The sequence below is a fragment of the Leptonychotes weddellii genome, chromosome 8, assembly GCF_054177405.1.
Source record: "Leptonychotes weddellii isolate Sample4059 chromosome 8, ASM5417740v2, whole genome shotgun sequence".
NCBI lineage: Eukaryota > Metazoa > Chordata > Mammalia > Carnivora > Phocidae > Leptonychotes > Leptonychotes weddellii.
Genome location: NC_138376.1, coordinates 51179673 through 51194672, shown reverse-complemented (window position 1 = coordinate 51194672; position 15000 = coordinate 51179673). Strand labels below are relative to the sequence as shown.

General features: G+C 36.8%; 1 protein-coding gene across 1 annotated transcript in view; it reads left to right on the top strand.

The window, feature by feature from the left end:
• Nucleotides 1-15000, top strand: part of LMBRD1 (LMBR1 domain containing 1) — a 107317-nt gene that overhangs the window by 64476 nt on the left and 27841 nt on the right. Inside the window, exons 8-11 of the mRNA XM_081829349.1 lie at nucleotides 8081-8145; nucleotides 8486-8588; nucleotides 9143-9247; nucleotides 11577-11726. Of these exons, the coding sequence (XP_081685475.1) occupies nucleotides 8081-8145; nucleotides 8486-8588; nucleotides 9143-9247; nucleotides 11577-11726 (423 nt within the window). The remainder of the gene's footprint in view (nucleotides 1-8080; nucleotides 8146-8485; nucleotides 8589-9142; nucleotides 9248-11576; nucleotides 11727-15000) is intronic.

Genomic DNA, 15000 nt, shown 5'->3' with positions numbered 1-15000 from the left:
TATATGGTGTGAGGTAGGATGTCTAACTTCATCTTTGGTATGTGGACATCCATTTATCTGAGCACCATTTGTTGAACCGACTATCCTTTTCCTCACTGAATTTACTTGGTACCTTTGTCAAAAATCAGTTGAACATATATGTACAGTTTTATTTCTGGAATCTCAGTTCATTCCATTGTTCTATATGTCTGTCCAGTGCCACATAGTCTTAATTACTGTAGCTTTGTAGTAAGTTTTGAAATTATGAAGCGTGAGCCCTCCAACTCTGTTGTTCATTTTCAGGGTTATTTTGGCTCTTCTGGGTCCCTTGTGTTTCCATATAAATTTTAGAATCAGCTTGCCAGTTCCTGCAGAGAAGCCAGTTGGGATTTTAATGGAAATTGCACTGAAAATGTAGATCAATTTAGGGAATATTGCCATCTTGGAAATGCTAAGTCTGATCCATGAACATGAAATGTCTTTCCATTTATTCAAGTCTGTAATTTCTTTATACAGTGTTTTGTAGTTTTTGGTTTACAAGTCTTGTACCTCCTAGTTAAATTTACTGCTAAGTATTTTGTTATTGATGCTATTATAAATGGAATTGTTTTTGTAATTTCATTTCAGACTGTACACTGCTAGCATATAGAATACAACTGATTTTTGTATGTTGATCTTGTATCCTGCGATCTTGTTGAATTCATTTATTTGTTCTAATTGTTTTATTGCAATATTCTTAGGATTTTCTATCTACAAGAAAATGTCATCTGCAAATATATATATAGTTTTATTTTTTTCCAATCTGGACACCTTTTATTTCTATTTCTTGCCTAATTGCCCTTGCTAGAACCTCCAGTGTAATGTTCAGTAGAAGTGGCAAGAGTGAACATCCTTGGGGCTCCTGGGTGGCTCAGTCAGTTAAGCTGTCCGGTCATGATCCCAGGGTCGTGAGATTGAGCTCCACTGAGTTAGGCTCCCTGTTCAGTGGGGAGCCTGCTTCTCCCTCTCCTCCCTGCTTGTGCTCTCTGTCTCTATTTCTGTCTCTCTCTCTCTCAAATAAGTAAATAAGATCTTTAAAAAAAAAAAAAAGAAGAATGAACGTCCTTGCTTTTTGCTTGATTTTAATGGGAAAGCTTTTAGTGTGTCACCATTAAATATAGTATTAGCTGTATAAGTTCTGTAGATGCCCTTAACAGGTTGAGGATTATCCCATGTATTTCTAATTTGTTGTGTTTGTGTGTGTGTGTGTGTTTTATGAAAGTGTGTTGCATTTGGTCAAATGCTTTTTCTGTGTCTATTGAGATCATGTGGTTTTTTACCTTTATTCTGTTAAAATATTGTATTATATTGATTGATTTCTTTACGTTGAACCAACCTTGCATTCCTTGGATAAATTGCACTTGGTTGTGTACCTAATTCTTTCTACATGTTGCCAGATATGGTTTGCTAATATTTTGTTCAGGACTCTAGCAGTCAGTTCTATAAGGAACATTAGTCTATAGTTTTTACTTTTTGTGATATATTTGGCTGGTTTTAGTATGAGTAATACTGGTCTCATACATTAAGTTGGGAAGTCGTCCTTCCTTTTCTTTCTTTTTTTCGAAAAGTTTGTGAAAGATTAGTGTTAATTCTTTTTTGGGAGGAGGTTCCTTTTTAATTTAAATTCACTTAATTAACATATACTGTATTATTAGTTTCAGAGGTAGCGTTCAGTGATTCATCAGTTGCATAGAACACCCAGTGCTCATTACCTCATGTGCCCTCCTTCGTGCCCATCACCCAGTTACCCCACCCTCCCACCCACCTCCCCTCCAGCAACCCTCAGTTTGTTTCCTGTGCTTAGAGTCTCTTATGGTTTGTCTCCCTCTCTGATTTCATCTTGTTTTATTTTTCCCAGTTTTGCTTCTTTTACTAACCAGAATCATGCTGTGTGGTTCTTTGATGTGCTTGTTGGAGATGTTCTCAGCCTAGCACACTCCTTTTATCCATTCTACATTCCACAGAATTAGTGTCACTGTTTGGGTTGCTTCATTCTGCTGTTATAATTATGCCCACTTTTGTACACAAACTTGAGCACCGGGGCTGGAACTTGAGGGGAAGAGTGCCAGTTTGAGCCCTTGGCAATCTGAGCTGAAGGCGTGTTGACTTGGCATTGAGCAGGTGGCAGGCCGTGCATGCTGACTCGGGCAAGAGGGCGGCTGGACTGTGACTTTGGGACCCAAAGGCAGATGGCATCGTGTATGACAGGGATGTGGCTGGTTTTGCTTTTAACTTTTATTTTTCTGGGAAACTCTATCTTTCCTTCTATTCTAAATGGAAGCCTTGCTGGATAGAGTATTCTTGGCTGTAGAGTTTTTCCTTTTAGCACTTGGAATTTATCATGCTGCTCTTTTCTGGCCTGCAGAGTTTCTGCTGAAAAACCCACTGATAGCCGAATGGGGTTTCCCTTGTATGTCACTTCTTTCCTTTCTCTTGCTGCTTTTAAAATTCTCTCTTTATCACTACTTTTGGCCATCTTGTTTACTTTGTGTCTTGATGCAGACCTCTTTGAGTTGGTTTTGTTGGGGGCTGTCTGTGCCTCCTGGATCTGGATTTCTCTTTCCTTCCCCAGATTCAGGAAGTTTTTAGCTCTTATTTCTTCAGACAAATCTTTTGCCCCCTTTTGTCGCTCTTCTCCTTCTGGGATCCCTTATCATGCGACTGTTATGCTTGACAAGTGTCGCTGAGTTCCCTGGGTCTATTCTCATTTTGCGTATTTTTTCCCCCTCTCATCTGCTCAGCTTGATTCCATTACTCTGTCCTCCAGGTGGCTGATCCATTCTTCTGCTTCCTCTTGTTTGCTATTTATTCCAGGTAGTCTGTTTTTATTTCCATTTAGTGAGTCCAGTAGCTCTAATTGGTTCTTTTTTACATCTCCTGTCTCTTGGTGGAGGGTCTCATGGAGGTCTGCACTCTTTTCTCAAGTCCAATGAGTATCTTTATGAGCATTACTTTAAATTACTGTCAGACATATTACTTATCTCCATTTTGCTTAAGTTTCCTGCTCTGATTTTGTTCTACTCTTTCATTTGGGACATACTCCTCTGTCTCCTCATTCTGTCTATTGTTGTGTCTGTTTCTCTGTGTTAGGAAAGTCAGCTACATCTCCCGCACTTGAAAGTAGTGGCTTTATGAAGAAGAGGTCCTGCAGCACAATGTCTCCTTTTCACCAGAAAATGGTGCATCAGGGGGTGTTTCCTATATGTGTTGCTACAGGGGTCCTACTGTTGTGGCTGAGATGTGTTTGCCTTCAGTCCAGCCTGTGATGGCTCTCTGCCTGTTGTGGGCAGTCTGGTGCCTGTGGTATTAGTCCGGGTGGTCCGGGACTGCCTTGGGCTTGAGTTGAGTCAGACCAGGTGTTCGCCAGAGATGAAGTAACACCAAACTGCAGGCACTTTCCCTGTGTTGTCCCCTGAGAAGCTTTTGTTGGTGGGTGGGGCCTGCAGTCAGACCAGCTGCCTGTGCCCAGCCCACTGCTGGGGTCACAGTCAGATTGGTGTGTGGTTATCTTCCCCTCTTCCTGGAGCAGGACTCACTTTGGAGTGGTGCTAGACCCTTGGTCTGGGCTGCACGCACACTGCCAGGCTTATGGCACCGCTTTGATGGGATCTTGCCAAGAGCGATCGGAGGGGGTGGATCTGCTTCACTGTGGCCTCTTGTCTATACCGGGCTGTGAAGAGTCTGTTCTGCCAGCTTCCCAGTTGCTTTCTGGGTTATTTATGCCAATGTGGGTGCTCTCTAGGCAGCCACGTGGCTAGAGGTGAGTCCAGGGACCTCCTACTCTGCCATCTACCCAGCAGCCTCTCAGTTAGTGTTAATTCTTAACCTTTGGTAAAATTCACTAGTGAAGTCATCTTGTTTTGGGCTTTTATTGTGGGAAGTTTTTGATAACTTATTCAGTCACTTTTCTTGTTATAGATCTCTTCAGATTTTCTTTTTTCAAAAATCAGTTTTGGTAATTTGTGTCTTTCTAGGAATTTGTTCATTTATTCTAGGTGTATCTAAATTGTTTTCCCACTGTTTTCTGGCCTGCATGGTTTCTGATAGGAAATTAGCTGTTAATCTTGCTGAGAATCTGTTTTACATGATGATCTCTTCCTGCTTGCTTCTTTCAAGATATCTGATTTGCCCTTCCCTACATAGATGCATGTCTAGGTGTGGATGTCTTTGAATTTATTCCTCTTGGAGTTTGTTGAGTTTCTTGGATACATAGGTTATTTTTCATCAAATTTAGAATGCTTTTGCCCATTATTTCTTATTCTTTTTGCCCTTTTACCTCCTCTTTTTCTGGGAATCCCATTGAACTTATGCTTCACGGTGTCACATGTGTCTGAGGTTCTGTTCACTTTATTTCATTGTTTTTTTCTTTCTCTTCCTCAGACTTGATCATCTCAGTTGATTTATCTTCAAGTTCGATCATTTTTTTCCTTCTGTCCTGCTCAAATCTGCTGTTTAACCCTCTGGTGAAATGTTCATGGCCATTTCAACTCCAGAATTTCAATTCACTTCTTTTTTATAATTTCTCTTTATTTAGTGAGACATTGTTTTCATATTTTGTTTTAGTTCTTAGGTCATGATTTTCTTTAGTTCTTTGAACACATTTAAAACACTGGATTTAAAGTTTTTGTCTGGTAAATCCAGTGGGCTTTCTCAAAGACATTGCCTATTGATTTTTTTTTCCGCCTCTGTGTTGACCATGTTTTCTTGTTTCTTTGCATGTCTCTTAATTTTTTTTCTTAAAACCTGGGAAATTTTAAATGATATAATGTGGTAACTCTGGAGATCAGATTCCCCCCTCTCCCCAGGTTTGCTATTATTATTCTTTGCTGTTTGTTTTGTGACTTTTGTGAACTAATTCTGTGAAGTCTATATTCTTTGCTGTATGTGGTCACTGAAGTCTCTGCTTGGTTAGCTTAGTTAATGATTGAACCAATCATTGAACCTCAAACCAGTAAGCCTCCTAATCTTTGCTGAAGGGCAGTGTATGTGTTTTGAGATACAACTTCAACACTCAGGCAGGCACTTTGCAACTATGCCTTAGCCTTCACTTCCTGCTTGTGCAGAACCTCAAGGTTAATCAGAAGTGGGAGTTTAAACCTTCTCAGATCTTTGCTGAGTATGCACACAGCCCTGGGCATGTATAGGGCCTTCTACATTCCCAGGAATATGTGGAAATTTTTCAAAGCCTCTATGGACATCTCCTTTCCTAGGTTTCCATTTTAATCTTTTTGGTTAGTTTATTTTTTGCCTGTTACTGACCAGTTCTTGTGGCCATAATGTTATTGGTTGCCTGTAATTTTTTGACAGACACTCCTGGAGAAAAAGTTTTGTATTGTATGAGCTCCAGTTCTTGTCAAACAGACGGCCTTGCAAGTGAGATCTTCCATGGAATTACCCAGCAAGTCAAATAATAACAATTCTCTGGGAATGAGACTTTGAAAGAGCTCTATTCCCTTTCTGTTTCCTCAGGTGGCTGCTCGGCTTCTGGCTTTTACAGGCTATCTTTCAAGGCTACACTACACTAGAGAGAAGTGATTGGGACTACAACAAGTTAAAATGCCATAATGCTCTGTATTCGTACTGAGATTCAGTCATTTTTCTTGGATAAATGTCCTTGAATTGTTGCATGGCTTTGGTAAATTTCCCTAGTGTTGAAAAAGTTGATTCTGACAATTTATGTCAGTTTTTTCATTGCTTTTATGGAGGAGAGGATTTTCAGAGGTTCTTATCCCTCTCTCTTTACTGATGTCACCTCTATAGCTTAATCTTTATTTCAAATTGACATTATAGCTAAGAGTGGAATATTTAGGTCAGTTCAAGGTGGTCATCATTGACAAGATTCTGGAAGTGCTAATTTAAGTTCTCATTTATATATGTTGGTTTTTATAAAAGTTACAGTTTTTACATTCTGTATTCTATTAGGTAGCTGTGATTAAACAGTTTAACTGTGGGTCATTCATCCTAACAGGTTGGGAAAATAGTCCCAGATTTTTTTTCCTTTTTTATTCTCTCCCCAAATGGACATCAGGGAAAGGGAATTTTAACTTCTGCTATTTGTGTTAGGCCTTTGTACTACTAATTGGCATCTGGCAGTTATACGTCCTCATGTTACAAGCTATTTCTTATTAGCAGTCTGTTAGGAAATAATATGTTTTAGTTGTAGATCCTCAGTGTAATTATATTGTCTTCTGATTCACCTTGGTATCGAATAAAGGTGCTCAAATCTAGTAGAAAAAGATTGTGTAAGCTCCTTTATACCTTCTACTAATGAACTTTTGTTACTGTGGAGTCACTTCAAACTTCCTTAGCAATGAGACCTTTTTTTTTTTTTAAGATTTATTTCTTTTAGAAAGAGAGAGCATGTGACTGCAAGTGGGGGTCGGGGGCAGAAGGGGAGGGAGAGGGACAAGCAGATTCCATGCTGAGCAGGGAGCCTGATATGGGGCTCGAGCCCATGACCCGACCCAGAGATCATGACTTAGCTGAAGTCAAGAATCAGCTACTCAACAGACTGAGCCACCCAGGCATACCAGCAGTGATACCTTTTTAAATAAATGAATTCTCATGTGAAATTCCAGTATGTAAAATGGGTACAAGCAGTGTTTTCTATTTCAGGTATGACTATATCCTTTTTGGTCCTCTCTTGCCAATTTTCTTTCCCAATGGTTCCAGAGGCACTCTTTCAGAACTGAAGAATTTCCTAGAACTCAGCCTAAAATTTATTCCAAAATTCATCTTTATATGTGGGGTAGGATGATGTGTTAACTATTTTACTTCATTTATCCTGGCAGAATTCTAAAGTATACTTGAGCAATTATGTGGAATAAGATGAAAAATACCCTCACATACATGATATTTTCCATCTATTCCTATCAATTCCAGTCCAAAGGGAAGCCAAAAACACTTAACTGTGCTTAATCAGAATCTTCTTTTTTTTGTTCTGACTTTGTGGACTGTTCAGCCTACTCGTTGCAAGAACTTAAGGAAGATGTCAGGGAAAAAAAGAGCCTGGGTTATTACTAATATAGGTTTCAGCCCTTTTTTATTCCTTAGAGACCAGGTTCCAAAAAGTTTTTGCTTGTTTTCTACTATCTCTAATACAAAGTTCATATGGGAGAAGGAAATGTATTCTACCAATTACAATGCTTAATACGTTTCTTCCCAGAAATATTATTTAACATGACAGTTTCTTCAGTGCTATTAATACTCTATATTTCAGGAATAGTAGCAGTTATACAGACTTTTCTGGGCCATGGTATGTGATATATACATATATATATGTATATATCACATATATATACACAAAACATGTAGACAAAAGCTATAAATTGTATGTATGTATGTGCATGTGTGTATATATGTATGTATATACATATGTATGTGTGTATGTGTATATGTGTTTAAAAATTCTGTGGGAAATGTTCCAAGTTCCCTTTTTTAATAATAGGTTTATATAACCTGATGACTTTCATGGTTTTGGTTTTTTGTATGTGTATGTAAGTCTTAATGTACTTTTTAAAATTTATTTTTATTTTTTTTAAGATTTTATTTATTTACTTGACAGAGAGAGACACAGTGAGAGAGGGAACACAAGCAGGGGGGAGTGGGAGAGGGAGAAGCAGGCTTCCCGTGGAGTAGGGAGCCCGATGTGGGACTCGATCCCAGGACCCTGGGATCATGACCTGAGCCGAAGGCAGATGCTTAATGACTGAGCCACCCAGGCACCCCTTAATGTACTTTTCAGTTATCTTTGAAGTTTATATTTCATTGTAACTGAATATAAACCTTTTATATGACCTAGCAGAGTCTCATTTGTTTACTTACTAATGAAGACTTTTAAATACTTTGTCTCTTGAGTATGTGTTTTCAGTCAAACAGTCTCATAATGAAAATTTAGATGACAAATGTCTAGGATTATATACTAAATTACAATATATCTTGGATCATTTTATTTAGATCATTGTCACATGCTTGCAATTCATATTGAGTGTAACGGTTTTGTGCTTTTAATATCAACTTCTAGAACTGTATTTTAATGAATTTTTTTTTTTTTTACTTTTAGATCATTTGGGGAATATTTTTCATCTTAGTTGCTTTGCTGTTTATAATTTCTCTCTTCCTGTCAAAGTAAGTGTAGTATACATATTTTCTAAAGCACACATCCTGTGATGTTATACATTTTCCATACTTGATTCCATTAGTGTAGCGTATTCATCTTTAGATATTTTACTTGTATTCTACAGCATTAACTCAAAGAATGACTAAAAATGTGCAATAATAGACAGTTATTTCTTTGTTCTATTTCAGTTGAACAGTATCTGTAAGATATTTAAATGAGTTTAATTTGTTACCCATGGTTTTCTTTGACTGTTCAATCTGCATGCTTAACTTATGATATTTTTTCTAAGTTAATTGAAAATATGCTAGTATAACATATAAATTCACATAATTTTTGTTGTTGTTTTAGTTTGGATAAAGCCCTTCATTCAGCTGGAATAGATTCTGGTTTTATAATTTTTGGAGCTAACCTGAGTAATCCACTGAATATGCTTTTGCCTGTACTACAAACAGTGAGTAAAAAAAAAAAAAAATCAGTCATTTTATTCTTCAGCAAACATTCTCACACTCTGTCACATTATTATGTTAGCAAACTATTAATATTTGGCAATATATGCTTGTGCCCTCTGCTGATTTGGTTCTTCATTTACGTGTAACTTCCACATTTAAAGAATCCACTTCCAATTTAAAGATTATATTGATATATTGCTGAACTCTTATACATAATTTGATTTGGGATACATTATAATACCTAAGATGAACGTTTCCAATCAATTCCTATTTTTAATTTTTAATGAAGTCTTTTATTCCATGTATAAATGTAATTTCAGTTTAATTTGTTATAGAATTTTTATTAGGATAATGGTACTAAGCAATTTGTAACAATTTAGTAATTGTTTTTTGGAGGATTTTTTTTTTTTGGTATTATCATAGTAGCCTATCAAAATCAAGGCTGATATTTTAAACATTTGTCAAATACGAATAATGAAGTTTCATTTTCATAATTTTATATGACTTCTAGAACCCCTATTGTTTGTGCATTAAATTAAATTTTATTTTTTTTCAGGTGTTTCCTCTTGATTATGTTCTTATAACAATTATTATTATGTACTTTATTTTTACTTCAATGGCGGGAATTCGAAATATTGGCATATGGTTCTTTTGGGTTAGAGTAAGTATAACAATATTATTTTGATCTTTTTCATCATTTTGTACATAAGCTCCATCTCCAAGTTAACTTAGATTTATAATATAAAAGTTGTAAATATCCTGATATTAAAAGGAAGCACTAGCTTTTTCTTTTTTTTTTGTTAAATATTTTATTTATTTGACAGAGAGAGAGATAGCAAGAGCAGGAACACAAGCAGGGGGGAGTGGGAGAGGGAAAAGCAGGCTTCCCGCCGAGCAGGGAACCCGATGCGGGGCTCGATCCCAGGACCCTGGGATCGTGACCTGAGCCGAAGGCAAACGCTTAACAGCTGAGCCACCCAGGCGCCCTGAAGTACTAGCTTTTTCACTTCACGTTAGCATAAAGGTGCTTTTTGCCTAAGTGGTGGTTTTTAAATGGGCAAGTTTGCCCCCTGCATACATTTGGCTGTGTCTGGAGATATTTTCAGTTGTTAAAACTAGTCGGTGATTGACTTATTTCACTTAGCATAATCCCTTCCAGTTCCATCCATGTCGATGCAAATGGTGGGTATTCATCCTTTCTGATGGCTGAGTAATAGTGCATTGTATACATGTACCACGTCTTCTTAATCCATTCATCTGTTGAAGGGCATCTCGGCTCCTTCCACAGTAAAACAACAACAACAACAACCCAAAAAACTAGTGGGTGCTATTGGTGTCTAGTGGCTAGAGGACAGAGATTCTGCTAAACATTCTGGATTGCACAGAGCAGCCTCTCATAACAAAGACTTAACCAGCCCAAAATGTCAATAGTGCCAAGGTTGAGAAACCCTGGTCTAGAAGTTACATTATTTTCTTTAGTGTTTGGCTGCGTGGAAACACATTGAAGTACAAATGAATACACTGTAGCTCAATAGATGGCCCTTCCTGCTAGAAGTTAAAATTGCTATATGATTGGAGAAGGGTTATTTTCTTCTTACACTCATTTTGAGATAAATTAAGAATTTCAAGGGGCACCTGGGTGGCTCAGTCGACTAAGCATCTGCCTTCAACCTCAGGTCATGATCTCTAGGTCCTGGGATCAAGCCCCATATCAGGCTGTCTGCTTAGCAGGGAGTCTGCTTTTCCCTCTTCTTCTGCTCCTACCCCCTGTTCATGCTCTCTCTCTCTCAATCTCTTTCAAATAAATAAATAAATCTAAAAAAAATTTTTTTTTCAAAATGAAGATAATTCGGGTAGAGATTACTTCCACGTGTGAGTAAAAGAAAACTCAGTTAAATAGTGGTTTGAACTAATAAAAGATTTCTTGCTGTGAAAATTTTTAAAAATCTAGCATTGCTTTGTACCTCAAAAATGTCAAGTCCAATATCTCTGTAATGCTCTTGGCTTCTCCCTCATGATTGTAATATGGCTGCTACAGCTTCATTTATCCTGTTCATGTTCCATTAAAAAAAATACTTATTATCAATAAAGCAACATTTTCCCAAAAGTCTGCAGCAGACTTCTTTCCTTTTGATGTTTAATATTTTATCACTGTTAGCTACAACTAGATGTAAGGGAAACTGGGAAATCTCAATTTTTAGGTGTTCATATTGTCATCCTATCCAGATTTGGATAGTTCTTTTACTCTCTGTTGTACTAAAATCTGTTAATAAAACAGGGTAGTGATTTCTTAGTTGCTAAAATACAAATGTGCTCTGCCATTGAAATGAAGCAAGTCCTCTGGCTTATTGTATTTATTATCACATTTTAGTTTCCCTTTAGTATAAATATATATGAAAGTATTTACAGTCAGATTAATATAAATTATGATAAACTAGAATTTATAACAGAGTATAATATGAGGATGTCATGAGTATCTCACAGAAATGAGTATTTATAAATGCATGACATGTCTGTTCTTGTGTAGTAATATTATGTAAAACCACAAATATATTAGTAATACTTGTAGTTTAAACTCATTCCTCTAATCTTTAGGTAGCATTAGTGGTTGTTCATAATTCTTCTTAGCTCTATAAACTTCTAACAGATGCTATTACATAATAAATTTAGAAGATTTGTCTGGAAGCAAACCAGGTGAATACTAACATATAATATATTCTCTAGGTCTTGAGATTTTCATGGATCATTTATAGAATCCTTTGAATATAGATGCTTTGCTGTGATTTTAAAATAACCATAAATGTAAAACTAAAAGCTTTACAGAGTCTGTCATTGTCATAATCATTTGAAATGATTAAGAATTCTTAATATTTATTTTAGAAAAAGAAATGGTTGGTTGAACTGTATTCATTACCTCTAACACACAAGCAGAACTTAGTGCCTTACAAATAAAGCATATTGCTGAAATATTGTTACTTTTTTCTTTCCAGCTATATAAAATTAGAAGAGGTAGAACCAGGCCCCAGGCACTCTTATTTCTTTGCATGATACTTCTGCTTATTGTCCTTCACACCAGCTACATGATTTATAGTCTTGCTCCCCAATATGTCATGTATGGAAGCCAAAATTACTTAATAGAGGTAAGTACAAAATTTTAAACTTCATTATTTTGATATTTTAAAGAGAGTGGTATTTAAAACCAAATTTTAATTTGTGAAGGTTGGCATAAGATAATAGCTCATCAGATCAAGTTTAATATCACTAAAACAGGTTTTTCACTCCCATTTTTTGAGCATATTTATGTTTGTTTCATACAAGTTTTTTTTTTTAGTAACACTGAATTTTATTATTATAGTTCCTTAAATGGCTCCCATGATGCTAAGCTACTGAACTTTATCTCAGCATTTTGTTAAAACTCATAGTATTTTCCCTAAAATAATATTTTAAGTAGTTTTATTAATATGGCTCCCCAAAAAGTTTTGATGAGCAAAGTATGTCTGGTCATCAGTACTGTGAATTCCACAGGAGATTCTTTAAAAATATTTTATTTGTAGTGTTACAAAGGAAAGCAGTGACATACAAGGGAAACCCCATTCGGCTATCAGTGGGTTTTTCAGCAGAAACTCTGCAGGCCAGAAGGGAGCAGCATGATAAATTCCAAGTGCTAAAAGGAAAAACTCTACAGCCAAGAATACTCTATCCAGCAAGGCTTCCATTTAGAATAGAAGGAGAGAGAGAGTTTCCCAGAAAAATAAAAGTTAAAAGCAAAACCAGCCACATCCCTGTCATACACGATGCCATCTGCCTTTGGGTCCCAAAGTCACAGTCCAGCCGCCCTCTTGCCCGAGTCAGCATGCACGGCCTGCCACCTGCTCAATGCCAAGTCAACACACCTTCAGCTCAGATTGCCAAGGGCTCAAACTGGCACTCTTCCCCTCAAGTTCCAGCCCCGGTGCTCAAGTTTGTGTACAAAAGTGGGCATAATTATAACAGCAGAATGAAGCAACCCAAACAGTGACACTAATTCTGTGGAATGTAGAATGGATAAAAGGAGTGTGCTAGGCTGAGAACATCTCCAACAAGCACATCAAAGAACCATACAGCATGATTCTGGTTAGTAAAAGAAGCAAAACTGGGAAAAATAAAACAAGATGAAATCAGAGAGGGAGACAAACCATAAGAGACTCTAAGCACAGGAAACAAACTGAGGGTTGCTGGAGGGGAGGTGGGTGGGAGGGTGGGGTAACTGGGTGATGGGCACGAAGGAGGGCACATGAGGTAATGAGCACTGGGTGTTCTATGCAACTGATGAATCACTGAACGCTACCTCTGAAACTAATAATACAGTATATGTTAATTAAGTGAATTTAAATTAAAAAGGAACCTCCTCCCAAAAAAGAATTAACACTAATCTTTCACAAACTTTTCGAAAAAAAGAAAGAAAAGGAAGGACGACTTCCCAACTTAATGTATGAGACCAGTATTACTCATACTAAAACCAGCCAAATATATCACAAAAAGTAAAAACTATAGACTAATGTTCCTTATAGAACTGACTGCTAGAGTCCTGAACAAAATATTAGCAAACCATATCTGGCAACATGTAGAAAGAATTAGGTACACAACCAAGTGCAATTTATCCAAGGAATGCAAGGTTGGTTCAACGTAAAGAAATCAATCAATATAATACAATATTTTAACAGAATAAAGGTAAAAAACCACATGATCTCAATAGACACAGAAAAAGCATTTGACCAAATGCAACACACTTTCATAAAACACACACACACACACAAACACAACAAATTAGAAATACATGGGATAATCCTCAACCTGTTAAGGGCATCTACAGAACTTATACAGCTAATACTATATTTAATGGTGACACACTAAAAGCTTTCCCATTAAAATCAAGCAAAAAGCAAGGACGTTCATTCTTCTTTTTTTTTTTTTTAAAGATCTTATTTACTTATTTGAGAGAGAGAGAGACAGAAATAGAGACAGAGAGCACAAGCAGGGAGGAGAGGGAGAAGCAGGCTCCCCACTGAACAGGGAGCCTAACTCAGTGGAGCTCAATCTCACGACCCTGGGATCATGACCGGACAGCTTAACTGACTGAGCCACCCAGGAGCCCCAAGGATGTTCACTCTTGCCACTTCTACTGAACATTACACTGGAGGTTCTAGCAAGGGCAATTAGGCAAGAAATAGAAATAAAAGGTGTCCAGATTGGAAAAAAATAAAACTATATATATATTTGCAGATGACATTTTCTTGTAGATAGAAAATCCTAAGAATATTGCAATAAAACAATTAGAACAAATAAATGAATTCAACAAGATCGCAGGATACAAGATCAACATACAAAAATCAGTTGTATTCTATATGCTAGCAGTGTACAGTCTGAAATGAAATTACAAAAACAATTCCATTTATAATAGCATCAATAACAAAATACTTAGCAGTAAATTTAACTAGGAGGTACAAGACTTGTAAACCAAAAACTACAAAACACTGTATAAAGAAATTACAGACTTGAATAAATGGAAAGACATTTCATGTTCATGGATCAGACTTAGCATTTCCAAGATGGCAATATTCCCTAAATTGATCTACATTTTCAGTGCAATTTCCATTAAAATCCCAACTGGCTTCTCTGCAGGAACTGGCAAGCTGATTCTAAAATTTATATGGAAACACAAGGGACCCAGAAGAGCCAAAATAACCCTGAAAATGAACAACAGAGTTGGAGGGCTCACGCTTCATAATTTCAAAACTTACTACAAAGCTACAGTAATTAAGACTATGTGGCACTGGACAGACATATAGAACAATGGAATGAACTGAGATTCCAGAAATAAAACTGTACATATATGTTCAACTGATTTTTGACAAAGGTACCAAGTAAATTCAGTGAGGAAAAGGATAGTCGGTTCAACAAATGGTGCTCAGATAAATGGATGTCCACATACCAAAGATGAAGTTAGACATCCTACCTCACACCATATACAAAAATGAATTCCAAATGGACCAAGGACCCATATGTAAGAACTAAAACTATAAAACTCTCAGTAGAAAACATAAGTGTAAATCTCCATAACTTGGGATTAGGTTATGGTTTCCTACACCTAATACATGTAACAAAAGACGAATAAATCAGACATCATCAAAAATAAAAATGTTTGTGCCTCAAAGAACACTATCAAGAAAAGTTGAAAATAGAGCTACCCTATGACCCAGCAATTGCACTACTGGGTATTTACCCCAAAGATACAAATGTAGTGATCCGAGGGGGTACGTGCACCCCAATGTTTACAGCAGCAATGTCCACAATAGCCAAACTATGGAAAGAGCCAAGATGTCCACTGACAGATGAATGGATAAAGAAGATGTGGTATATATATATATATAATGG